At 36.1% G+C, this 25,882-nt stretch overlaps 2 protein-coding genes across 4 annotated transcripts; both read right to left on the reverse strand.

Annotated features, from left to right (window-relative positions):
• Positions 1–11,862: 11,862 nt before the first annotated feature.
• Positions 11,863–16,484, reverse strand: LOC107793439 (transcription factor PIF4-like). 3 transcript variants are annotated; one of them, XM_075223476.1, is made up of 11 exons: positions 16,243–16,380; positions 16,052–16,123; positions 15,575–15,650; positions 15,325–15,403; positions 14,478–15,237; positions 14,297–14,395; positions 14,130–14,195; positions 13,453–13,518; positions 13,030–13,332; positions 12,791–12,917; positions 11,863–12,249 (listed from the first exon to the last, which is right to left on the reverse strand). In XM_075223476.1, the coding sequence occupies exons 4-10, from the start codon at positions 15,390–15,392 to the stop codon at positions 12,828–12,830; spliced, it is 1,452 nt and encodes a 483-aa protein (XP_075079577.1). In that variant the 5' UTR covers positions 15,393–15,403; positions 15,575–15,650; positions 16,052–16,123; positions 16,243–16,380; the 3' UTR covers positions 11,863–12,249; positions 12,791–12,827. The 3 variants fall into 3 exon arrangements, with proteins under 3 accessions (XP_075079577.1, XP_075079575.1, XP_075079578.1); XM_075223474.1 differs by lacking the exon at positions 15,575–15,650 and having other exon boundaries at positions 16,243–16,484; XM_075223477.1 differs by lacking the exons at positions 15,575–15,650; positions 16,052–16,123 and having other exon boundaries at positions 16,124–16,244.
• A 2,431-nt stretch (positions 16,485–18,915) lies between these two features.
• On the reverse strand, positions 18,916–24,708 carry LOC107806016 (putative oxidoreductase At1g06690, chloroplastic). The gene is made up of 10 exons (XM_016630130.2): positions 24,311–24,708; positions 22,322–22,413; positions 22,183–22,223; positions 21,904–22,068; positions 21,782–21,804; positions 21,608–21,679; positions 21,248–21,415; positions 20,527–20,609; positions 20,386–20,448; positions 18,916–19,208 (listed from the first exon to the last, which is right to left on the reverse strand). The coding sequence occupies exons 1-10, from the start codon at positions 24,519–24,521 to the stop codon at positions 19,023–19,025; spliced, it is 1,104 nt and encodes a 367-aa protein (XP_016485616.2). The 5' UTR covers positions 24,522–24,708; the 3' UTR covers positions 18,916–19,022.
• Positions 24,709–25,882: the final 1,174 nt, after the last annotated feature.

Genomic DNA, 25,882 nt, shown 5'->3' on the forward strand with positions numbered 1-25,882 from the left:
TGAGTTAACGAGCCCAGAACGTAGGTTTTCCAAAGTATTTGATTCGGAGTCGGTGTTGGTGGTGCAATTGGCAATTGGCTGGTAAAAGGTCGGAGAGCATTGCTAACTTGTTGAGCAATGAGATTTTTTAAGGCATCATCGAGTGCTTGCTCGTTTGCAACTCCAGAATTTTGATTTACCTCGAATCCATTTTGATTTGCAACTCCATTATTTGTTTCAAAGCCATCTCGAGCTCCTTCTCGTGCCTGACGTTGTGAATCACGCAGTGAGGGAAGTGGTGTCCTATCACCCGCATCATTCTCCTGATGTTGAGAATCTTGTTGGTTGTTGTCGTTGTTATTCGACATGGTAAGTTTTTTGATGAAAGAATTGATTAAGAAGGTAAACGATTATCAGATTCCCGGTAACAGATCAATTTGTTTAACCAAAAATATGAATTTCGGTCAAAGCTTTATTTTAGAAGAACTCGGGTTACTGATAATCAAAAAATAAAATGAATAAAGGAAATTGATTTTGATAATGATAAGATAAACAGAAGAAAACAAAGTAAATCAGTATATTCCGATGATATTTCGTATCCTTACAAGTGTTCAGTCTTCTCCTTTTATAGCTATTCCAAGGTAATACGTTTCGTTTCTACAATAATTGAGTCATTATTGTCTATGAATGACATTTAATGTAACGTTATAATCAGCAATCATATTTGATTCAATACAGATTTCTTAACGTTTTCTGTATTTAATGCCCAATAGTATATATCTATATCTTATTTACTATCAGATTCATTCCCTTCCATCATAAAAAGGCTCAAGTATCTATCTTCCTTGCTTTTTTTCTAAAACATCTGCCCGTACCTGTTGAAGCTCGTGCCTTCTTTGATTATTTTTCATCACTTATTCTTCTTTGGCTGGTCCACGTGTCATGACGTATCATCTTATAATGAATTCCATACATAAACTTAATTTTTCTCAATACAGCGGCGTCACTGCTCAAGCAAGATCCAACCTATGGACGCCACACAAGCCGAACACCACTCATGAGCCATACGTACACTTGCATTGTCGATACACGTCCAACAATAGCATCCTAAAATGCGACACAACCATATGTTGTTCCCAATGCCGACATTGTAAAGTCAAGACAAGTACCGCCATACAGGAAATCAACAGGCTACCTAGCCGACATAGAAGCGACTCTGATAATGCATTTTCAGGGAAAACAAAAGAAAAAAAAAAGAGAGTCAATTGAACTTTTTTTATAGAACCCAACCTTTTCTTTGGCATATATCTAAGAATATTGGTTTCTTTCTGTTGTGATTCCCAAATGGGAAAGGCCATGGAAGAGAAACAAGAAATACAAAAGAAAAGGAAAGGAAAATGCAGAGAAAAATATTAGATTTTCATTCATCAGATACCTCTCCAAAGTGCAGTACATTAGGTATTTAAAGGAAAAAAGTAAAATGTGCAAAGGCTAATTACAGGGTTAAAAGCAAAACTACTAACTAATTTTAGGATTAAAGTGTAACTTCGAAAAACTCTATAAATCCTCCGGCCTTCATCAATTCGTTACATTCCATCCCCCTTAGAACAACCTTGTCCTCAAAGTTGAAATGAACACTGCTGAACAACTCCACAATGGAAAAAATGAAATATACTACAATGACACTTTCAACTTCTTGTATACTGATGCCTCAAGCAAGAGTCTTTCACTCACAAAATGAGGCAGCAAGCTTAGGAATGCTAGTCCGAACACAAGCCATTCAACACCTTCTAGCACCAGTGTGGAAGCCAAGAAAATCCCCATACTAAGAACAACAGTTGCAACACCACTCAAAGATATCAAGGCACCACTAATAAGAAATGAATAAGTTGTCACAATAGATAGCAAAAAATGTAGACAATGGATTAGTGATCTTGAATGCTGCAGAGACCCACATATTTTGCACCAATAATCTTGACTAAGATGACCAAGTGCTACAACATCACATTGGCTCCAGAATAGAGGTGAAATGCACTTGTAAGCTAATACGTCAATAATGCCATCTCTAGGATCCAAAGCAAAAAAGTTTTCTTTATATTCTTGTCTGAGCTCCTCAAATAACATGACATTAGCAACTAAATAACTTATCTGGGACTGCAAAAAGAATGAAACCATGATCATATTATCTCCATTACAGACTTGCATTATGTCATATGCATGACCCGCAATATCTATTATATGGTAGATCCTTGTGATCGATAACACATTATCTGGATTGCACCACCAGGTTTCTGGTTTGTACCATAGCCTTGGATAAAGTGATTCCCTTGACAGTAATAGAAACATCATTTTGCACCATACAATTTCAATGGAGAAGAACTCCAAAACAGTAAATGAATTAGGAACATGAAAAAGTCCACCCACCCCTTTCTTACTCCATTGCTCAACCATGGAACCCCTCGCTTCCTCCACTGATAATAAAGTCTCATCCCTCAAGTAGCTTAATAGTGATATGGATAATGCATTTCCAATGCCCTTAATCCAGGCAGACATTTGTGAGATGGACCACAATAAAGAGACACACAAGAACATATTTGTAGCTCCTATTAAAGCATACTGAGGAACCTACCAGAAGAAGCTAAGAGCATTTGAGCCTTCAAATTGTTTTCACCTAAAAATAAGTTCCAACTCCTATATCTCTGCAGATATTCTACTTGGCTGAGTACCTGTTTCTCCACTATCATCAGTTATAAGCATCAAGATCATATACTTTAGAAGAGGATAAAAAGTTACTGCATAAACGACTAATGACAAAACAATATAGATTTCCTCATTTGTCGGCAGATGCTCACGTTTTCCATAATGTTTCTCCATAAGTTCAAAGAAGTACTGATCCTTTTCTATCCAACCTTTCTGACTGCAATCCATTAGAACACCAACAAAAATAATTTTATCAACCAACACCTTTGCTTGAGCTGTTGTGGCTTCTAAACTATTTCTAGATCCCATAAACATAGTGTTAAGGATGTGTTTATCAAATTCTTTGCTAACTGTTGGAAACTGACCATCAGCGTAGTGGCCAAGTCGAAAGGCATCAGCTTTTACCAGCTTACTGCCATTTGCAGTTTCTTTTATAACAAGATGGTACATTGAACCAACTATAGCAGCAGTGGAGGAACTATCAGCGTTACTAGAAATTGGAACCAGAAAACCATAAGGGCCACTTCTTCCTAAATAATCCCATAACCAGCAATCAACTCTCCACATCCTAGGACCTATTACATCATCTCCTGATCTCCCAAAGCAGGGAAACAAACATAAGCAAGTCCACACCTGATATCACTAGTGAGAGCCATGATACATTTCACTAGAAAACTCCCTTTGAAGTGACTTGTAGGACAATTTAGTTGTCCTTCTCTGCATAGGGAATTTACAAGTGATGTTCCACCATCTCTTATACAACCACAAATATTCCCAAAACCTTCGGACCCGAAACAAAGTATGTCATGGAAGAAAAGAAACACAAGATTGCTTGAAATTCTAGAAAAACAATAAACACCTGCAACCATACCAAACTTGGAATACAAAGCACTCGAGGAAATTTTCACAACTGTAGATGAATCATGACTAGCTTTCACGCACAAAACATGTAATGGCTGACCTAGCTCAAGTAAAGTATAATTCTCGTACTCCTCAATCAAATACAACCCAGTTTCGTCAAGACTAGATTGTCTAGATCCATCAATAATACCACTAATTTGCAGCTGAGACAACACTATCTCCGGTTTCTCAAAAGTTACTTCCTCACTTTTTTCATTGTCTTCCACTACAACCTCATTATCTCCAAAATCAGAACAATTTTCAGCTGCCATGTTATCCTCAATCTCATCTACAATAGTGGAACTTTCATATGATTCCGACGAATTGGCTCCAAAATTTTCTCCTATTTCACGGATGCCGACAAAGTAAACAGATAAATCTCTGCTACTTTCAAAGTTTTCATCATCTTTATGTGCTAGTACTTCACCTCCACTGTCAACATCAATGTGGACCAAATGAGTCTCATAGTCACTGAACATTAGTTTAGTGTTCCCACAAAATTCAGTTTCTGGCTCAATACTATTACTAAAAATTGAGCCAACATTCTCTTCGTTAACTTCAGGAATTAAAACTTCTAAAGAAATATGTCTAGTTCTCATCTTCGTCCTCAACTTCTAATGGTTCTTCATCATCCAAATCGTGGTAGAAGGAGTCAAACGAAACCATTGAAGAAGGAAAAACAACAGGTTCAGAGGTGTGAATGTATGTTAAATCAGTAGTTACCTTGGTGTCCAGTGCCTTAATGCTCGATTTGAGCAAGCAATCAGACTCTCTCGTAGTCACTGAAGTTGTGGAATCTCTGTTGATTTCATCGTTATGGGAATCCGAATAGGTGTCACTCCATCGACGACAGGCTTCGCAATCACTCCAAAATTGCTCCGACCGACGAATATTCTCTCGCAACAACGAAAGGATCTCTGCAATAATAGCCTGCTCACTAGTGATTATGTTGGGCTCTATTGTGATCGGCTGCTCACTTTCCCACTCTCTGAAACTTGTAGGGATTTTGTGGATAAGTAGTTCTACGAACTCGGTTACTAGATAACCTAGTAGTAGCAGGTTGGCGGCCAAGTTCATACTTGCGCTTCTTCCTCCAAGCTTTCTTCTTGCTACCAGTGACACGCCTTTTGTGCAGAGGATCTCGTGAAACACCCATGGCTGCTGAGATACACTCAAAACCATAGGGATTTGGATGGAAACTGAGATATGCATTGTAGTAGTGACATGCATATGGATTCGATGTCACAGTTTTAATATCAAAGCCGTATGGATACTGCGGTGAATGATAGTAATATTGTCCGACCATCGCGGCGGAATCTAGGCCGAGAAACATTGGATCTGATATCAATTGTTGTGATGAAAGGCCATGGAAGAGAAACAAGAAATACAAAAGAAAAGGAAAGGAAAATGCAGAGAAAAATATTAGATTTTCATTCATACATTAGGTATTTAAGGGAAAAAACTAAAATGTGCGAAGGCTAATTACGGGTTAAAAGCAAAATTACTAACTAATTTTAGGACTAAAGTGTAACTTCGAAAAACTCTATAAATCCTCCCGCCTTCGTCAATTCGTTACACCTTCGGCCTAGTCTTAGATCAAAGATATGACTATGGTTGAGATTGAGACGAATGTAAAATACTGTTAAAGAGTGTAGGTTTAGCAAGAAAGGGTTCACAACAGGCCAACAACCGTGCATGATAATCTTGAATGGATTATTACATTGCCATTTGGGGTAAATCTCATGCACGGTTATTGAACTTATTCATTGTATTAATAAAGTCACAAAACTATTTTTTGTATTAGAATCACTTAATTATATGTTTGTTTCTCAGAAAATATGATTCACCAAAAGTTGTGAAATTTCTGGCAACAAGAAATGACACGACGGGACGTCGTCTCTTTTACATAATCAACTATTATCATTATTGACACGAGAGGATTTCTCAAGTGATAAATACCCGCCGCCTCTTAAAAAAGAAAACTGTCACGACTCGGATTTTTTATTGTCGGAACTGTGATGACGCCTAACACCGCACTCGCTAGGCAAGCCACCATCAGAGTCATAATCACCTTTTTCCTTTACATTTTCATAGTTAATATTAACAAAAGCTAATTCAAACAGAAATAAAAGCGGAAGTACGTATTTAATTGATTATCCTTATACTATTAACAAAATCGAACAGTTACCACCCAGAAACTAGTGCCACAACTCACGAACATTCTATGAATAACTACAAGTATAGGTTTGAAAGAAAAATACATCTGCCTCGAAAGAAATTAAAACAGAAATGAGGAAAACATAGGAGGGGATGCCAGGGCCTGCGGACGCCTGCAGGACTACCTTGGGTCTCCTAGGTGAATGCCTGCAATCGACCTCTCGATCAGCTACAACCCGCTCTAAAATCTACACAGAAAGTGCAGAGTGCAGTATCAGTACAACCGACCCCATGTACTGATAAGTGTCAAGCCTAACCTCGACGAGGTAGTAACGAGGCTATGGCGGGGCATATACAATATAACCTGCAACAGTATATAATAAAGCAAAAAGGAAATACGGAACGAAATCGAACAGTAACTTGTAGCAAATAAATACGGAAACCAAATAATTTGTCAGTACTCAGCTATAACCAATCTTTAAGAGAGTTACAATACCACATAATAAAATCACAATAGAGGAAGAATACATAAACAACAAAATGATGCGACGCGCATCCCGATCCCACCATATAACAAGTAACAAAATGACCATTCACCCTTATTACTCCTTGTTGCGGCGTGCAACCCGATCCCACCAGTCCACCCTTATTACTCCTCAATATATCACCCTTATTCCTCCTGTTGCGGCGTGCAACCCGATCCCACATGGCCACCCTTATTAATCCTTGTTGCGGCGTGCAACTCGATCCCACCAGACAATCACATTTCACCCTTATTTCTCATGTTGCGGCGTGTAACCCGATTCCACCATATCAGTACCAATCACAAAATAAGAACAAGTATTTTACAATTTAGCTCAAAATCCTCTACAACATTTATATCTCAAACCAAAACAACGGGAAATTTGTACAATTATAAAACTTCGTCAGTTAATACTACACAGCGAGATCAACCAAAGTGTACTATGAAGCACCAATAAACCAACTTAATACAACAATGTAATATAATGAAACTACAGAACAATTAATACTTTCAATAGAGAAAAAAATATTTAACAAGGAGCAACTAGACATGGAAACATCAATAAGCAAGTAGCAGTTAAGACAGGAAAATAATATACTAGGAATGGGGAAAGGGAATAGGCTAAACAGATAATTTGGCGGCGCATAAGTTCTCGTCACCATACCTATACGCCACACACATGGAATTTCACATAGCAATTAAATCGGGGATCCCTAATCCCTCAAGTCAAGGTTAGACCAAACACTTACCTCAATCCAACAGCCAATTCAAAGCTCAATTACCACTTTACCTCTTGATTCCACCTCCAATCCACTCGTATCTAGTCATAATTAACTTAATAACATCAATTATCGCTAAAGAAATCAATTTCAATGCATAATTATAGGTTTTCTAATATTTTTCCCAAAAAATCAAAAAGCGATCCCAGGCCTGCTTGTTCAAAACCCGAAATTCGGACCAAAACCCGATTACCCATTCACGCTCGAGCCCGGATATACAATTAGTTTTAGAATCCGACCTCAATTTGAGGTCCAAATCCCTAAATTTCAAAATTCCTAAGTTCCATCCAAAAACACCCAATTCCACCATGAAAAACCCTAGTTTCTAGGATGAAATCTTGTAAAAAGATGTAATAGATTGAAAAAAATGAGTTAAGAATCATTTACCTATGATTTGAGGAATAAATGATCTTTGGAAAATCGCTTCTTGAAGTTTAAGTTTTGAAAAATGGGAGAATGAATGAAAAATTCCGTCCAAAATTATTTTTGAACAGTTGCAGGTATCGCATTTGCGATTAGGGGTTGGCAAATGCGAATTCATAAATGCGGACATTACTTCGCAAATGCGAAACATAGTCTGGCATGCTATCATCGCAAATGCAAATAAGTGTTCGCCAATGCGGCCTGTTCACATCGCAATTGCGAAGGTTCCCTTCCAACCCTTCTGATCGCAAATGCAAAACATCTTCGCAAAAGCGATGCTCGCATTTGCGAGTCAAACTTCGCAAATGCGAAGTCTGCAGACCTGAAGCATACCAACAAAATTTCCTTAAGTCCAAATCACTCTGTAGCCTATCCAAAACTCACCCGAGCCCTGGGGGCTCCAAACCAAACATGTACACAAGTCTTAAAACATCATACGAACTTGTTCGTGCGATCAAATTGTCAAAATAACACCTAGAACTACGAATTTAACACCAAATTGCATGAAATTTTAAGATAGTTTCAAAACTTCTATTTTCTCAACCCAAGATCCGAATTATATCAAATAAACTCCTTTTTTCACCAAATTTCACATTCATGACTTAAATATCATATTAAATATGTACCGGGCTCCGAAACTAAAATACGGGCCCGATACCAATGAGATCACACATTAATTAATTTCTTTAATTCCTTATAATTCCAATTTAACAATTTTCATCAAAAATTCATTTCTCGGGCTAGTGAGTTCGGAATTCGATTTCGAACCAGGTCCCATATTTTACTACGGACCTATCCGGACTGTTAAATTACGGGTCCTGATCCGTTAACCCAAAATGTTGACCGAAGTCAACAAAATCAACTTTTAAGCAAAAAATTATTATTTTCTCAAATTTTTCACATAAAGGCTTTTCGGAGTCGCGCCCGGACTGCACACGTAAATCGAAGAGAGATAAAATGAGATTTTTAAGGCCTCGGAATACGAATTCGAATTCTAAAACAGAAGATGGCCCTTTGGGTCATCACAAAAACACCCTTCACCTATCATATAGCAATTGCAATTTCAGAAAGAGTCTCTTTCTGTTTGGGCTGATTGTTTTCTTACTCGGCCCAATTATTTTTTAAATTTTGATACAGGTCGAAGCCCAGGAGAATGTTTTTTCTTAGAAGCCCAGGTCGATGATTTTGGAAGAATTAACCGAATAAACGCCCACCTAATTTTTTAAACTAAAAAATAGGTGGTATAAAATTTACGTATAATATATATATAAAATTTATGCATACATACTAAAAAAATTAACAATAAATTTTGCCGGCTATTTGTGTAGCCGTCCAATGATTTTTTCTGTATAAGATATTGATAATAATGTCTACAGTGTTGAGATAGTTTTGAAAGGAAAGTAAAAATTCCATCCAAAAGTGAGGGAAGTCATTTTCTTCCCCCTTTGGTGAAAAATATTTGACTTAATTTTTTGCGACAATCAAATACTAGAAAATGATTTATATTTTTGTAAAACATTTTTTAGAAAACATTTTTCTTCATATGAAGCACACTGTGCCCCAGGGAAATGGAAGTGCACCTCCATACAAGCTAAAGGAAGGAGCTCTTGCCTTGCCTTTTTGCCCATAATAATAATAACAAGAACAAATAATGATCACATATTACTGTTTTCTTACTTTAGATTAATCAAAAGCCAACTTTTCGCTAATTATTTCACTTGCATTTTTGAGCAGGTTGATCAGATCATTGATCAATCATGATCAGCTTTGTAATTACCTTCATCAGCAGTCAGTGCCATGACACTGACCTTGAAACCAGACTTATTGTACTTTCCTTAACAAGTGAGACCCCAAAAATTAATATGCCCAAATGATTATTTAATGAGGTCCCATACCTTATTAATTAGTAATTATGCTGAAGGCTGAAGCTCACATGTTAGAATCTTAATAGTCATATAATTTTTTTAATGACCGAGAAATTCGTTGATTCCAACTAACTAAGAAAGTCGGTGGATTATTATGCACCTGCCCTTCTATCCTTCTCCACTTAAATATCAAATTTTGTTCACACAGCATAATTTGAACTCATGAGATGCACGCAGTGGCGGAGACAGAATTTCCGCCAAGGGGGTTCAAAAAAAGAAAAAAGTTAAAAAAATTAAAAGAAAATGTAACTAGTTAGTATTGAACCAATGACCTTACAAAGGTTTTGAACCCCCCTTGACCATTAAGCTATGCTTTTGGGCTATGTCAAGGGGATTCAAAACATACTATATATAGATAAAAAATAGATTTTACGTTATATACCGTATAATTTTTCGGCGAAGGGGGTTCGGATGAACCCCTTCAACCCCTGGATGCACGCACAAAGATTTTTAGGTATGAAACGTAGGGGCCCGTAATGTTCGGCAAAAATTCCATGTACACATGTATATATGTTTATAAAATAGTGATACATAATAGCAGTGACACCCTATATACAAAGTAGATTTTGGTTGAATTCAAAAGTGCACTTGCAGACCTTCAAATCCTGGGTCCGCCTCAGAAAGGAGGGAAATCATTGACAAGGAAGAGACTTAAGAAAGAATGATGCTTTGTTAAGAGTTTCACCTTCTTTTCTCATTCTTGATCAGTCTTGTCCAAGTAGCTAAGGGGAATTGTTGTGAACATGACCTGCAGACAGCAACTTTGAGAATCCAACTGATACATATGAGAAGACTTGTGTAGTAACACCAAACAAAGATAACATCAATTTTGGGAGTGGTGGATCCCATTTTTTGAGGCATCAATCTTTTTCCAACTGTAAACATCAAGAAAAAGATGGAAAAGAGATGGACACTACCATATTTGAGTGGTTTTTATTAGCCTCTATGTATTATCCATTTGTCTTTTTCTCACTTCAGATCTCTTTTATTTTGGATCCAAATCTTTTTCTCTCCACCCCTCCAAAGTAGTATTGTAAAGCACAAGTGCACAACTTGCATCAACACAACTAGTCAATATGATTCTACTTGCTGGCTGATAAGGAAATGCATTGTTTGGGTAATTGTGAAGTATAAAAAAAATACCATATATTGGGAGGACGGAATCTTTTTAGTCTTGTCAGAAATTTATATGTCATTAAAAAATGTGAAGAACTTCTAGTGCTTGCGTATCTAAGAATTCATATAGCCGACAATAACTTAATTGCTAGAAGGCATAGCTGTTGTTGTTCTAGTAGATGTATGTGAATACGAATATATATGTTAGTATGCGCATTTAGGTAGTAATCTTCAAAGGACTAGTTATTAAAAAAAGGCAGTCCGGTGCACTAAGCTCCCGCAATGCGCGAGTCCGGGGAAGGGCTGGACCACAAGGGTCTATCTCTGTATTTCTGCAAGAGACTGTTTCCACGGCTCGAACTCGTGACTAGGGGTCATATGAGAGGAACTTTACCAATTACGTCAAGGCTCCCCTTCCAAAGGACCAAATATTGTCCAACTGAAATAGGAAGTTAATTGGCCATTTCATAGTTATTGTGGTTGTGAAATGTAGTAGAACATGATCTGAGATATTTGCCTTCCCTCTGATGGGATGGTAAGAGACAACTTTGAACACAACATGATAAATATCAGAACATTGCAGACAAGAGAGCCATCCTTCTTGACCAAGGAAAAATGTCTTTGAAACATCACACAAAGAAATCTGCTACTTATATCTGTTTCTATCATTAGTTTTGTATAAAAGAATAGTCATAGAAGATATTCAGTTACACTCTGCTCATAATTTTTTCTTTTATGTGAAGCTTCTTTCCTTTTTTTCTTGATTTTTTTGGTGCTATGAAGGTTGTTATTAGTAAGTAATGATGGTTTCCTCTCCAGTCTAAACTGATGGATATTATGTTTAAGTTCTGATCATATAAGAAACAGCTGGTTTTCAAACTTAATGCAAAATTCTTTATCATAACATTGCAGCAATAATTTTCTAGTAATTTGGAGGGGATTCAAAAAGAAAAATGTTAAAAAATTAAAAGAGACTGTGGCCAGTGGGAATTGAATCAACAGAGGTTTTGAACCCTCTTGAGCACATGACTATGCTTTTGGGCTGCATAAACATAATATATAGAGGCACAAAACAGATTTTGCCTCCGGCAAATAAACCCCCTTCTGCCCCCCTAAATCCGCTGCTATTTGGAGCTCCTTTTAGTTTAATTATTCTTTTGAAGGTGGGGGCATAGGCACTAGAAATGATATGCCAGATGATGTGATTAAGATAAAAGAAAAAGCTAAACTGTACAATGAATGCTCATGGCTAGCCACACAGAATAGTGAGCAACCTTGATTTCCATAGAAATATCTTATGTGATACCCAGGAAAAAAACAATAAACAAAAGTGAGATAAACCAACTAGTATTCGTTAATATTGACGATCAAATAGTTTTTTTATTCCTCAGTAAATTCAGTTATATACAGTAGCTTACAATTCGTTAGATATATTCAAGATAGATGCCAACTACTAATCCTGTCAATTGACGGCATAAAAGTTGGCAACATGAAAAATATGCACGTATAGAATAAAACTTATAGATCCCCAGTATTGCTATAGCTGCTTTTTTCTCACATATATGAGGAAGTCTTGATGAGTTTGGCACAAATTCATACAAAAAAATATATGTATTTCATGAATTTGGTGCCTTCATCGCTTACATCTTTGGAAGACTAGCATCCAAAATCCTTAAGATCTGTCTGCAACGATAGCTAAAGTCTCGTACCATGATAAACATAGGCCAAATGAACCGATTTCATTGTCCTGTCATTGAAAATAGAATGAATTTATAAATTCAGATGATCTTTACTATTCTGGGTAGGCATAATCAAAGAGCTGACTGATAATGTCATCAATACAGATGAGAGGAGATGGTACTCCTAATCATCAGAGGTCGCCACTCAAAATACAAAGATTTTCATATATACCGTCAAACCTCTCTATAACAGCCTCATTTTTTCTGATATTTTTTTTGCTGTTATAGTGAAATGCTGTTACAAAGGACATATATACCACATAACATAAAAATCGTTTTCGAGTAAAACTTGGCTTTTATAGTGAATATTTGTTAATAGAGAAGCTAGTATGAAAAAAGGGAACGAACACATTGATTGGTTTACTTTATCTTCACCGATTTTCCATGTACTTCCAATGAGAGGTGAAAAAACATTGTTATATGTGTCGAAAATTAGACTGGTTCAACTTGAAAATTGGAGTGACTCCATAGCTCTCTGAGTAATTAATTACCTATGCAAAAACAGCTCCATACAACTTTCAAATGGTAAAGCAAGAGAGGATCCCTTACCTAAGTTTCCATTAATAGCATCTACGGCAATAACTCTTCAAGTGTTGGGTGCATTACTATTAGTAGGATGTGGTAACTGCTGACTTTGCTGTGCTGTTTGTGAACCTAAGCCAAAAATGTTCATTTGCTGCAAAAGAAAAGCGAATAATGCGAACCAAAAGAGAATTCAGGAAACAAGTTTTGCTATTTATAGTAAGGGTACATGATCAGAATTAGTATAGGTAGGTGGAAGATCAAACCTGAGAAGCTCCTTGAAGTGGATGGAACCCCATGTAACTGGCATATTGGTCTTGAAAGTTGGGATTCTGCAAATGGCGTTGATAGTTAACCGAATTCAACATTGAATTCTGGCATATTGCAGCTTGATTAGGAGCAGCTGTATTCATAGGAATTGTTGAATCAACCAAAGGAAGCCTAGCTAAATGCATGGCATTGTGAATGGAAGGAACCGTTGGCGAACCCATCCCCATTCCTATTCTGGACATGTAGTGTTGGACACCAGGAAACATCATTGATGCCATGCCACTTCCCATCCACATCATCTAAAACCACCATAAAAGAAACATTCGGTTTAACTTATATTCACTGCACTATCAGATCATCTAAAGATAACTACAAGTAACTGTTCACAATAACTGAGTTTGTGTCCTGGAAGTTTATACCTGAAGTTGCATCTGAAGTGACTTTAAGTATTCAATAGCTTCATCCAGCATTGATGCTTTATCTGTCTGAAAAAAGAAAGACAGGAAACACAAAATTTGAAATCCAAGAAAAAATCAAGCTGAGTAGGTGTAAACAAGCATCAGATATTCCCAATCTTTATTTTCAATACATTGGCTTTTGCAGTCGGGGAGCCTTGGCGTAATTGATAAAGTTGCTGCTAGATGACCAGGAGGTCACGGGTTCAATCCGTGGAAGCAGCCTCTTGCAGAAATGCAGGGTAAGGCTGCGTAAAATAGACCCCTGTGGTCCGATCCTTCCCCGGACCCCGCGTATAGCGGGAGCTTAGTGCACCGGGCTGCCCTTTTAGCTTTTGCAGTCGGCATAGAGAGTAAAATAAGCCTGCTCTAAATTGTTGAAAAATATCCCATATATCTAACTTCTAAGTCATGATATACCTGTTGCCTGTCTTATTAAACTTGTGAGCTATTCACTTTACAAGTTTCACTAATGTTTTTCTAGCATCTACCTCGAAACTACTCCCAATTCACTACAGATTGTGTAAATTTATGGTGTTATAATAGGTTGCGCCGGATGCTATTCTACTTTTCAATGCTAATGATTTCATAATCAGATGGAAAGTAAAAAATGTAGTCCATGAGAAGTGTAATCAACATACCTTAGTAGAGTGAGGAAGAAGCTCTTGCAAGGCCTTCATCTTCTCATTGATTCTATCCCTCCGTCTCTGCAACGACAAAAGTCATTTGATGATTAAGGTGTATTTCTTTTGAAATAGGTCCTACTAATATATATATAGATATTCATAGGAAGGTCCAACAATTCTACCCTTTCAGAGAGGTTATGCACTTCTGCAGCACGGCTCCTACGTGCAGTTCCAGATTTTTGGGCTGACTTGTTTCCTCCAGCTGATTCTAGCTCACCTGCCTACATAAAAATTTATGTAATTTCAGTAATCCTTTCATGATAAAGATATGTTATCCTTGGTTTAGAAGCTAAATTAACTTACTTTACTTTGGCATTCTGGTTCTTCACCATCTCTACTTTTCCTTTTGTGGCTTTGACTATTGGTTGCTGCAGATAGATTGCATGTTCTAGCATAACTACTACCCGATCCGCCTGAAGATGATGTGTTAGCTGGTTCAAATGTGTCTCGGTCCATTGTATCACTTTGCGGACTAACTTTACCAGTATAGTCAGTGATCATTGCTGCAGATAAACCTATATTTGCACTGCTTGAAAACCGGCTAGTATCCGCGTCAATGGCAACTTGATTGCTACCACAGTGACTTGAACCAACTGTCATCACAGACCCCTCCTTAAGATTGTTTTTAACACTTTTCTGTGCTGATACACTGTTGTGAAATCTTGGAGGGGGCATTGGATTTGGATCAAAACTAGAATGATGTGAATGTGGAAAAACATGATTGATCTCTAAAGGATCAAACTTGAAAGCCTTATTGTCCTCTGATTGCCTAATTGATTTATCAGCCTCAATTGGATTTGTTGAAATTTCAGATAAGAAAGGGGAACAAAATTCTTTCTCAAACGATTCATCGATAGGGCAGTTAAGCCACGAGATAGTTTCATCATCTTGAATCAAACTGGTGTGATTTCCACAGGAGACAATATCTCTTATTGTTTGTTGATCATGTTTGTTAAACTGTCTGCATTCATTAGGATCATAGCCTTGCTGTTTTTTATGTGTTTGGCTGTGTAATACTACTTCTCCGTTTCGCCATAACAGCTCCACTAGCTCATGATCAAATCTGTAGTAAAGGCATTCCAGTTGAAGCTAATTCAAGATTTTTAGACAAATTTATACTTTGATTATGTGGTAAAGAGAGAGTATTTACCCCATTGGCTTCTTTTGATGAACAGGGAGTTCAGCCTCAATATTCCATTCAGGTAGACATGGATTCATGGCTAAAACTACTGCATATGAAGGAAAGAAACAGTCTTTAGACACATTAAAAAGATAGTCCTAAAATCATCAAAAAAGGGCATCCCGGTGCACTAAGATCCCGCTATGCGCGGGGTCCGGGGAAGGCCGGACCAAAAGTATCTATTGTTCTGCAAGAGAGAGGCTGTTTTCACGGCACGAACCCGTGATCTCTTGGTCACACGACAGCAACTTTAACAGTTATGCCAATGCTCCCACAATAATCCTAAAATTATCAAACTTTGAAAAAGAAAAATAGACAGAATTAAATGCTTAATGTATTACTTGGACAAAGTGAAAAAAAAAATACTTTTTTCACATCAAGAAAAAGTAGAATCTACTCTTCCAAAAAGGATCATAAAACAAGGGAAAACATGAGCACCACAAGAAAAGACAGAATTGAGCCAAAAAAAGGAGATTAGTACAATCTCTAAAAAGTATGCTGAGATAACTAAATATAGACAAGCATGACATAACACATAAGCTTCAAACAGTCCTGTCTCTTCTTCTTGTCCTCCCCCCCCCCCCCCCCCTTAACAAAACCCCCCAGAAGAAGAACAAGAGGGAGAAAACCAAATATAGAAAGAATGGAAAGAATCTTGGTCGAGAGCGCAGTAGAGGGAAATTACTCTGCAGTTTACCTGACTGAAAGAAGGAAGAATTGACAACAGAACAGAGAATCTCTGACAAGTTAAATGTACCAAAGAACCAACCTGCACATAACAGAAACTCCAACACATCAAAAATGGCTAAAAATACAATCTTTTTTGCACCCCACTTCTAATTATAACATAACTTGACCAAAAAAAGAAGTGAACTCAAAAGATCATACCTTTAAACTTACAAATGGAACAAACACCAAAAATATAGTAATGGAAAAAAACCAAACTCAACTCAGAAAAAAAACTATATGGTCTCTGCTTCACTCATTCAAGAATCATAACTTTTGGAAGTGGACAGTAGTATTAATGAGAAAAGAAAATGATGTATGAATTATCTTTGGATACAGCAAAAAACAGTGGCTTTAGCTGTCAATATTAGGGTCCCTACTCCCATATAGTCTTAGCTGTATGAAATCTTCTTCTCTTCTCTTATGGACCCCTTTACACCTTGTGGATCTAATGCTGCTAAATCCTGTAGCCACGTTAGCAGTTATCCTCTTTTTTTAATCTTATTTTATTATATATAGCTTATTTCAGTTGTACATATTTTATTAAGTATTGTGTTCAAGGAGTAATGATGTTAATTAAGGAGACAAGAAGATTGGGGTCCATTATTATATTATGATTGAACTCTAGTTATTTTTTTAAATAGTTTGTTTTTCTACTTTCTTGATTTGGTTTAAATAGTTTGTTTTTCTACTTTCTTGATTTGGTAACCAATGATAATAGTCCTTTTTCCAATATGTACTATATTAACTAAGTTCTTGGATTTGTTTATACCCCTCGTCTCAAATAATCTATTGTAATTTTTAAATATAGTTGTCTCAAATTATTTATTATTTTAGAAGTTCAAGATAAAATAAATTGTATTTTTTTCATTTTGTCCTTAATAGTAATTATTCTTAAAGATTGAGATAACGCATAAATAAAGTAAGTATTCAATGATGAGAGATTGTATCTTATGTAGGGGTGTCAATGGATATTCGAAAACCGACCGAACCGTACCGCACCGAACCGATTTTTAGGTTTCTTTTTAAGAAACCGTAGGTTTTTATATAAATGTATAACTGCACCGATAATTAGGTAGGTTTTCTATTTTATAAAAATAAATCGAAAAAATACCGAATCGTACCGAATAAATTTTACATGTAGAAATTATATTTATTTAATAAGTTTAAAAATAATAATGCATTAAATTTTTCTTGAACCTTGGAATTATGAAAACTATTACAAGCCAACAAGTAATTAAACTCAAAATACTAATTCCTAAAACCTATTATGCTACTTCTACTTAAACTAAGTTATTTCAAGTATCTTTATTAGCAAGACACAAAGTATTCTGGCGATTATGAGTAGCAAACTACAATGTATTGAATATGTTTCCTTTCATATAATTTAGATTTATCTTTTTGAATATTTAATCTTCTATAGACTTTATTCTTGAGTCCCAGTTTTGTATATCTTTCAACTTGTGTGATTAATATTTTCTTTGCCTTTGTTTGATTTCTTTTACGTTGTTGTAGAATAGTTGATGGATCTATACTCTAGCCATCTTTTTTTTTAATTCATCACCTTTTAAACAGTAAAAATGTCTAGAGAGTTTTGTCATGTCCTATAAAAGAACGTATATTATTGCAATTCTACTTCTATTGGTGAATTTTACATGATATTAAAAAAAATACCGAAAATTAACCGAACCGTACACCGAAGAGAAACCGACATGATTGGGATGGTTTCAATTTTAGTTATACATAATAGAATAACCGAAAAATTGGTATGGTGCAAATTTTATAAAATAACCGGTCGAACCGAACCATTGACACCCCTAAATTCTTATGTCATAAATAAGAGTGAAATAATTCAAAGCCTCTCCAAATTAATGTTTCTTAAGGGACGTAAAAAAAAAAATACAGACAAATAATTTGAGACGGAAGGAGTATTCAACTATTCGGTAACGAAGTCAAATAGAATTTGGTAGGTGTACTAAGCAAGAGAGTTTTGCTCTTGATTGCCTTTTTAATTCCCACGTTTTTTTATGTTACTTAACATATCATTCTTGCTGTTAATTTAATATGTCAGTGTCGCATATTTGAAAAACAATGTCATGTTCACATTTTTGGATAGGAATATAAAACTCTTTTCCATAGGCATCTAAATTCAAAGGAAAAAGAAAAAAAAGCACGGTAAAAAAAGACGTCAAAATTTCAGATTTTATATAATGTTAGTATTGGTTCATAAGAGTAATAATAATAGTTATTCCGTCCGTTCTATTTTATGTGGCGGGTTACAAAAGTCAAACTATTTAATTTTCAATGTGAATTTAGAAATAGAATCTTAAAGTTATTTTAAATAAAATTTATATATTTAGAAGTTACATTAAAAATAATACAAATCACAATTATTAATAAATTAAAATATTTAAAATATATATAAATATCATAATCGCAAAAATACCTTTGAATCTCCAAATAGTACACTACCACATAAAATAAAACAGATCAATAACTTTTCCCTTCAAATGTTTTACTTTGAATCACCAACTAGTACACTACCACATAAAGTAAACATATCAATAACTATTACCTTCAAATATCTTACTACTACAGTCACTTCACTATAAAACTAATTTTTCATATTATGTTAGTAATATATATTCTTAATGACAGCACTTCACTATAGCAGCCAAAAAATTTCGAAACAAACGATGTTATTATAGAGGAGTTTGAATGTATTATATTTCGCCCATTAATGGTAAATACCAGGGGATTTTATACTTTTGCTTAACATACAGCAGTTTCACATGGAGAATAGGAGTAGTATTCAAGGCTTCAGCAGTCATTATATTTTCAAGACTTTCTAAATCTTATACTCTCTAAAACTAATCACTGTGAAATACATGTAGACATTTAAGGAAAAAAATTGATGTACATGTAAAAATTAACTTGTCAGCTTATAATTTTTCGACAGGGAAACCTGTAACCGGTTTTACATCTAATGCCAAAGACCGAAGTTCGTCAACTTCATCTTGAGTGAGTCTCCAACCCAATGCACCAGCAAATTCTTTAGCTTGATCTGCATTTTTGGCTCCTGGGATGGGAACAACATTCTCCTGTGCAATCAACCAATTCAGGACCACCTGTGGAAGGTAACAAGACGAGCAAATGAGTGCAAAAGCATTTTCCATTTTCTAAATATTTTACATGGTAACAGAGCCAGGTCCGTTCCCGTTTGGGCTCCTATAATACTTTGTCCACGCTCCAGTTGGTGGTCTGGGCGTGCGAAGGGGATGTTAGAGTAGGTTAGAGTCCCACATTGGTTAGGGAATGGGCTGGTGGTCTCCTTAGACTTGGGCAGTCCTTCCTCCACGAGCTAACTTTTGGGGTTGAGTTAGGCCCAGATGTCATATCTTTACACAATGAAAATCATTATTTCTCTTCGCCTTTTCTCCTTAAGACTTTCCAAGAATTGCCCAAGTAATGACTATCATATTCCTGAAGTCATTCAAGAACCACCTAAAATACGAGTTTAAGGTCTATGCACTGATGACATATAAAATATTTACACGATCAGGTCACTTATTAAGAAGTTATAGGTAAATTTGTTGATAAGCATTAATTTGTAATCTAGTAAATATAATAATTAACCTAATATCACAAGTTAGAATTCGCTGAAGTGTAAAAACATTTGTACACCATCAGTGTATTGTAACGTAAATCCCTAAAGTATATTGAATGTTGACTCAAAGGTGAACTTGGAATTTCCTTATGATTTTATAAATCTTGACTCAATGGACTGTCGTAAAAGAAAAAAAAATCTTGTTTTGATTATAGGATCATACACTAAGCTAGTACGCCTCTTTTTTTGATAACTGAAATTCTTGAGGACTAAATTGCGTGGTTCGAACTCGATGGATAATGGAACAGTTTCTATCCTAATCTACTTAAATACCGCCCAGCTAGTACGCCTCTTTTTTTGATAACTGAAATTCTTGAGGACTAAATTGCATGGTTCGAACTCGATGGATAATGGAACAGTTTCTATCCTAATCTACTTAAATACCGCCCTTTTGTCTATAGTAAGGTTCGAACTCATGACTTGCACCTAGTTAGTAGGGTTCATTTGACAGTCCATTGTCACTTGTACTTCATCTTTTCCAGCTAAAAGATATGATTTTTGCGATGGTGGTGTAACCACTAACCTAGTAACTTACAGCTTCTACTACGACTAGCATAACAGCATCCCAAACAAAGCTACACCTGAAGAAATTAAGCTTAGCTAAATCATGAAATTTTCTAGAAATAGGGAAGACATACCTGTGTTGGAGTCTTACTGTAGCTTTCTCCTATCTCCTTTATTCTATTTATGAGTGGCTGCAACTGCAGTGCACAAAAGTTCTTGAGACGTAAAAAGTGAAGTTCTTAATAATCTGTAATCATATACTATAAAGCCCTTACTTTGGTTAGAAATTCAGGAGTATAGATCCGTCCTCGAGGGCCGGTGGGTGGATTTTCCGGGGTATATTTCCCGGTCAAAGCTCCTGCATGAGTTTGGAAATGTAAATGAGTTTGAGCCAAATTATCCCAAGCAAAGTATACAATTAAGATGCTGAAACATATCATTATCAGGGCACAACATAAGTTCTTTGAAGCAAATAGCATAACGTACTGGTAAATAGTGTTTCCCCTCCAAAGACACCAAAAGAGAGCAAATAAGGGATAAACTATTGCTTTTATCAGTAGCTTCAGCAACAAACTTGGGTATGCAACTTGGAGAGACATAATTGTTTGTTGTAATTTAACTACCCGCAGTAAAGACACAATCTAGACCTCCAGTTAGCCTTAGCGAAACACGCCTGTGGAAGCAAAGGCATTAGTGGAACGACAACTTAGTGTTGCTTCATAATAAGAGAAGCAAGAACCCGTTTACATAGTATGCTTCAGCAAGTTCTCTACAATTCAGAATTCTCAAGACGACAATCCAAACATGATAAGTCCAAAACATTATTTCGTGGCCATGATTTCATGTCTGGTTCATTGAGGCCACAATTTGGGCCACTAGAGAGCACATCTTCACAGAAATAGTTACAATACCCAGAATCAACAAAATTAGGCAAGTAACTGCTCAATCAGGGTTTACCTTGAATGTATCACCCAAAGAAAAAAGATCAGGGTGTACCTTGAGCGATGGGTGAATATGCAATCAACGTGACTCCCAGTTCATCACAGGCAGCCTTTACACCATTTTGCTCTGGAAACCTATATATCAGGCTATAATTGACTTGATTTGAAGCTAGCGGGATGCCTCTCCTCTTCAGCTGCTCGTATGCAGCGCGAAGACGCTTTTCTGAAACAAGAATTACTTCAATCGGCCAATTATTGTATTTAGCATGAATTCTTGGTTAATTTGCCGAAGAGTCATATTTTCATAACACTCTTGTAAAGTAAGCAATCCAAAATGCTACCGAGTTGAGAGTCAACTAAAAGAAATCATCAATAACTGTCACAATACTTGAGTGACTAGAAATAATAGGTTTACCACTATAGTTAGATACTCCCACAGCATTTACAAGGCCCTGCTCCACTGCATCTCCTAAACCATCAATATAACCTGAAAAGGGATTTTCTCATAGACTAAGCTTTTCTCAATTTTACGTGTGAAATAAAAATAGCTGATTTGTTGAATGGAACAAGGTAATCAGTCAAGACAAACCTTCATTTCCCCATATTCCTGGCCTGAGAATTATACCAAAAAGAAGCTTTGATCAATTATCTACTGTTTGTTTGACAGAATTACAGAAAATTAACCAAAAAGAGAGGGTCCAAGAAGCCTACCAGTGAAGTTGATAAAGATCAACTGAAGAAAGTTCGAGACGTGCAAGAGAATCCTTGAGGGCGGCTAGGACACTTTGACGGCCTAGCCTCCACGGCAATGCAGCAAATTTAGTCGCAACAGCAACCTCGACTTCTGGATTACTTTCTTTTCTTTCCTTGATGAATCTAATATAAAAGCAAAAATTTTAATTGTTAAAACAACAAACGTAGAGAAGATGCTAAGTGACATTCTCTTGGCCACAAGTGAAATTAATGAGCATAGGAGAAGTTAGAGCTCACCTTCCTAGCAGTGTTTCAGAATTTATCGCACCAAATGAGAACTGCAAGTAGAGGAAATAGTGGTTTTCGCGTGATTGTCCATCTTTCTATAGAATTTAGCAGACTAGGAGAATTGACAAAATAAAAACCAATTCCTCACCCTTGAACCATAAACCTCAGCAGTATCGATGAATGTTATTCCACAATCAATGCTGGCATCAAAAGCAGACTTTGCAGCCTTCAGCTTCCTATCTGTGATCACTCCAGTGTTAAAAAAAATTAAGCATGCTCGTTTGGATAATTTCCTTATGTGTGCTTAGTGTTTAGGTGTGCATATATATCGCAACAAATATTTTCTGTTCTTCAAACTAGATAACTTTTCACAGAGGAAACTGAAAATGGAGAATTTCTAGAAACTGAAAAAAAGGAATATTTTCAATGGTGGCTTTGCAAGAAGAGAATAACAAGAATAGCAGTTGGGAAGTAGCGATTTCTCTGTTATTTTCCTAAACCTTTTTTTTGGGTTTAAGGGCTGCTCGCCAGCGCTGGCTCTAAGGATCTAATCAGAGCCAAACTTGGATTTGAAATTTTGAAAGAAAAAAAGAAACTTTCTGTTAGCCAGAATACAAGTGTACTCTTTTTTCTTGGTAAGGGCAGAGTAAGCCAAAAAATCTGTTTAAGAACCTTTCTGCTATCTACAACCTGAATGAACAAAGAGGGTAATAAACTGGATGCTAATAAATGAGAAAAGGAAAGAAAAATCTGATACTTGAATTAGTAGATCATCTGATTTCAAGGGAAATGATAAGATCCGTGACAGGAGGGAAGATGACATTCTAGATAAACAGTGATGAAGATATTATCATAAGGTAGAGGCTGAAATAGCTATAAATTTATTGACTATCTTCAACAAATTAGGAAGGAAAAGGAATATCTAACAATGGCAGTAATTGCAGTAGCAATAGTAACTAATAGCAATATATTTTCCAAAAAGAAATGTAAGTAGGAATGCACGGATCAGGCACAATTTTAGTCACACTTCAATTTAAGATTGTCCTTAGTGAATGACAATCGTGAGCTGGTGAACGTTACACAAAATGGGATTAAGCCTCAATCCAATTTCGTTCTTTCCTTAGTAAAGAAGTCACAAACCACAATCAATTTGGGGCATTCCCTTCAAGCTACGTTAATACCAGCAAACAAGACCCTCTTACCAAGAGAATCCAGCTTTCTATATATGTATTATCTCTAAGTTTCCAGAATGAATCTCCTAGTTGGTGGTGTACCAACAAAAGTCTCACATTGGTAGCTGAAAAGATTGGACGCCTACATATAAGGTGTAGGGATCTTGTAATGGCGTGAGGTCTTTTGGGGAAAACCGTACGGTTTTGACCCAAAGCGGACAATACCACATCAGTTAAGAGCATATGCGGGCTGTTTTTACCCAACAACTGGTATCAAAGCCCAGGTTCGTCGGCTCGTCGGCTGGGGACTGGTTTAGCCTAACAAACTGGTATCTGAGCCCAACAAGTTTGTGAGGCCTTTTGGGGAAACCTGCGCGAACTTGGCCAAAGCGGATAATATTACACCATGTTAAGAGTATATACGGGCTGGCTTAGCCCAACACTAACAAATCGCTGACTAGTGACTAGCAAAAAATTAATACTTTAATAAACAGACACAATACTTACTATTCATATAGTAAGGGAGAAGAGGGGCATAATGCCAAACTTGAACACTCATTTTAACATGACAAAAAAGGAAACGAGTAGAGAATACTTTTCCACAATAGCCAAGCTTAGTACAGAATCAAATTCATCCACAAATGTAATCAGGATTTAGGAAACCAATAAGCAAACTGAATTACCCCCAAAAAATGCAAATAAAGAGAAGCATAATTGCCAAATTTTCAAAAACTTTCTCAATTCTATGAACCTCACCAATAATAACAACAACAATAAACTCAGCGTAATCTCACAAGTGGGGTCTGAAAAGGGATATGGGAAGTATAGGGTGGAAGACCCTCGACTCAAAGAAAGATGAAAAAAGAAGCAGTAGCAACACGCACTAACACCAGCAATGCAATAAAAAAATCGAAGCTAAAGAAACAACAAGTAGTAATAAAAATCAAAGAAGTTATGAAACTCACCATCCCACTCAAAGTTATTCCAATAGCTAGTATCACCCCAAGACCAAGCTCCAATTCCAAGCTTTGTCACCTTCAAATCAGACCCACCAAGTTTCACCTTATCTTCTTCTGCTTTCACTGTAACACTACTCTCAGAAGCTAGAGCCCTAATTGTTTGCACCCTCCTCTGGCTCAAAGAACACAAACACGCACTGTTGAAATGCAAAGCCATTGCGTTATTGAATTTTCAAGAATTCAAAAGACTCTGCTTTTTGCAGGGAAAGAGTGAGAAGAATGGTTCCCTTTTCTACTTTTCAAGAATTCGTTAGAAACATGATGACAAACTTCCTATGGTTTTGTTTTGTTTTCATAAAAAGCACAACAATAATTCATTTGGAGGCTGTAGTTACTACACGTATGTTTTTCACTCGTATGGTTTATGTCCTAATTAGTTGGCTCCCCATTTCTTCCCACCACACGAAGTTACTTGCAAGTCCAATACTTTTCCCAAAAAGTTATAGCACAAATTTATTAAAAAAAATAAAAAAATAAATCCAATTACAGATAAAAATGGAAGATAAGAAGGAAAATAAAAGGTAAAATTGGAGGGGTGAATTTAATTTTAAGCACAGATGGACACGTGGCAATATGATGCTAAACAATCAAATTAGAGTCTAATTATTTTTCGTTAGTGAATAAGGATAAATACAAGTCAGTTTTGGACCGTTTGGTAATATCGGTGACTGATATGAATAGGTAATTAAAAAATAAATTAACGAAAAGTGTTAATAAACCTTCACATAATTCAGGATCAAATATGACCCTCTTTTTTTTGAATAAAGTTAACATAGTAAATGAGATAATAGATATAGGGATTGTTTTCATATATATACAAAATTAGGATAATATTTACCTAAAGATCCACAATTGATTATGGCCAGAAGATTACGGGGGATTTGCATCTATACCCGCTTTTTGGGTCACGTTTTAACTTATGCCCGCTTTATAAAAAAAATTGCAAGCGTATCCACTTTTCGCGTAACTTCAGGCATACGGGCCTAAAGTAGCAAATTTTTTTGCGTGAAGTGTAGCAAAACTTAAGATATTTTTGCATGAAGTTTGGCTTGACTTGCAAAGGCAATCACGCAAACTTCAGTTCATAGTGCAAATGGTAAACTTCAGTTCAATAAAACAACAACATGCGTTGACCGAAGTTTTTGTTTGTAATTGCTGAATTTCAGCATTCCAGTAGCTGAAGCTTTGTTCTGTATTTGCTGAACTTCAGCATGTTTTAGCTGAAGCTTTGTTTTGTTTGTGAGGAACTTCAGGACTGAAGAGTATTTTGTATTTGCTGAACTTCAGCATTCTAGGAGTTGAAGTTTTTTGTTTATATTTGCTGAATTTTAGCATTCTTAGAGCTGAAGTTCTAAAACAACAATGAATTTAATAGATCATGATTAGTAGCGATTGATGATGTTCATTTCAAAGATTAAAGAATGAAAAATATTTTCGACATGAAAACAAGTTACTACAGATAAATTAGAACCAAAAATCAATATGCGTGTAAAGCTAAAATATCTAAGAGGTTAAATT

This window comes from Nicotiana tabacum, chromosome 10 (assembly GCF_000715075.1).
Source record: "Nicotiana tabacum cultivar K326 chromosome 10, ASM71507v2, whole genome shotgun sequence".
Classification (NCBI taxonomy): Eukaryota; Viridiplantae; Streptophyta; class Magnoliopsida; order Solanales; family Solanaceae; genus Nicotiana; species Nicotiana tabacum.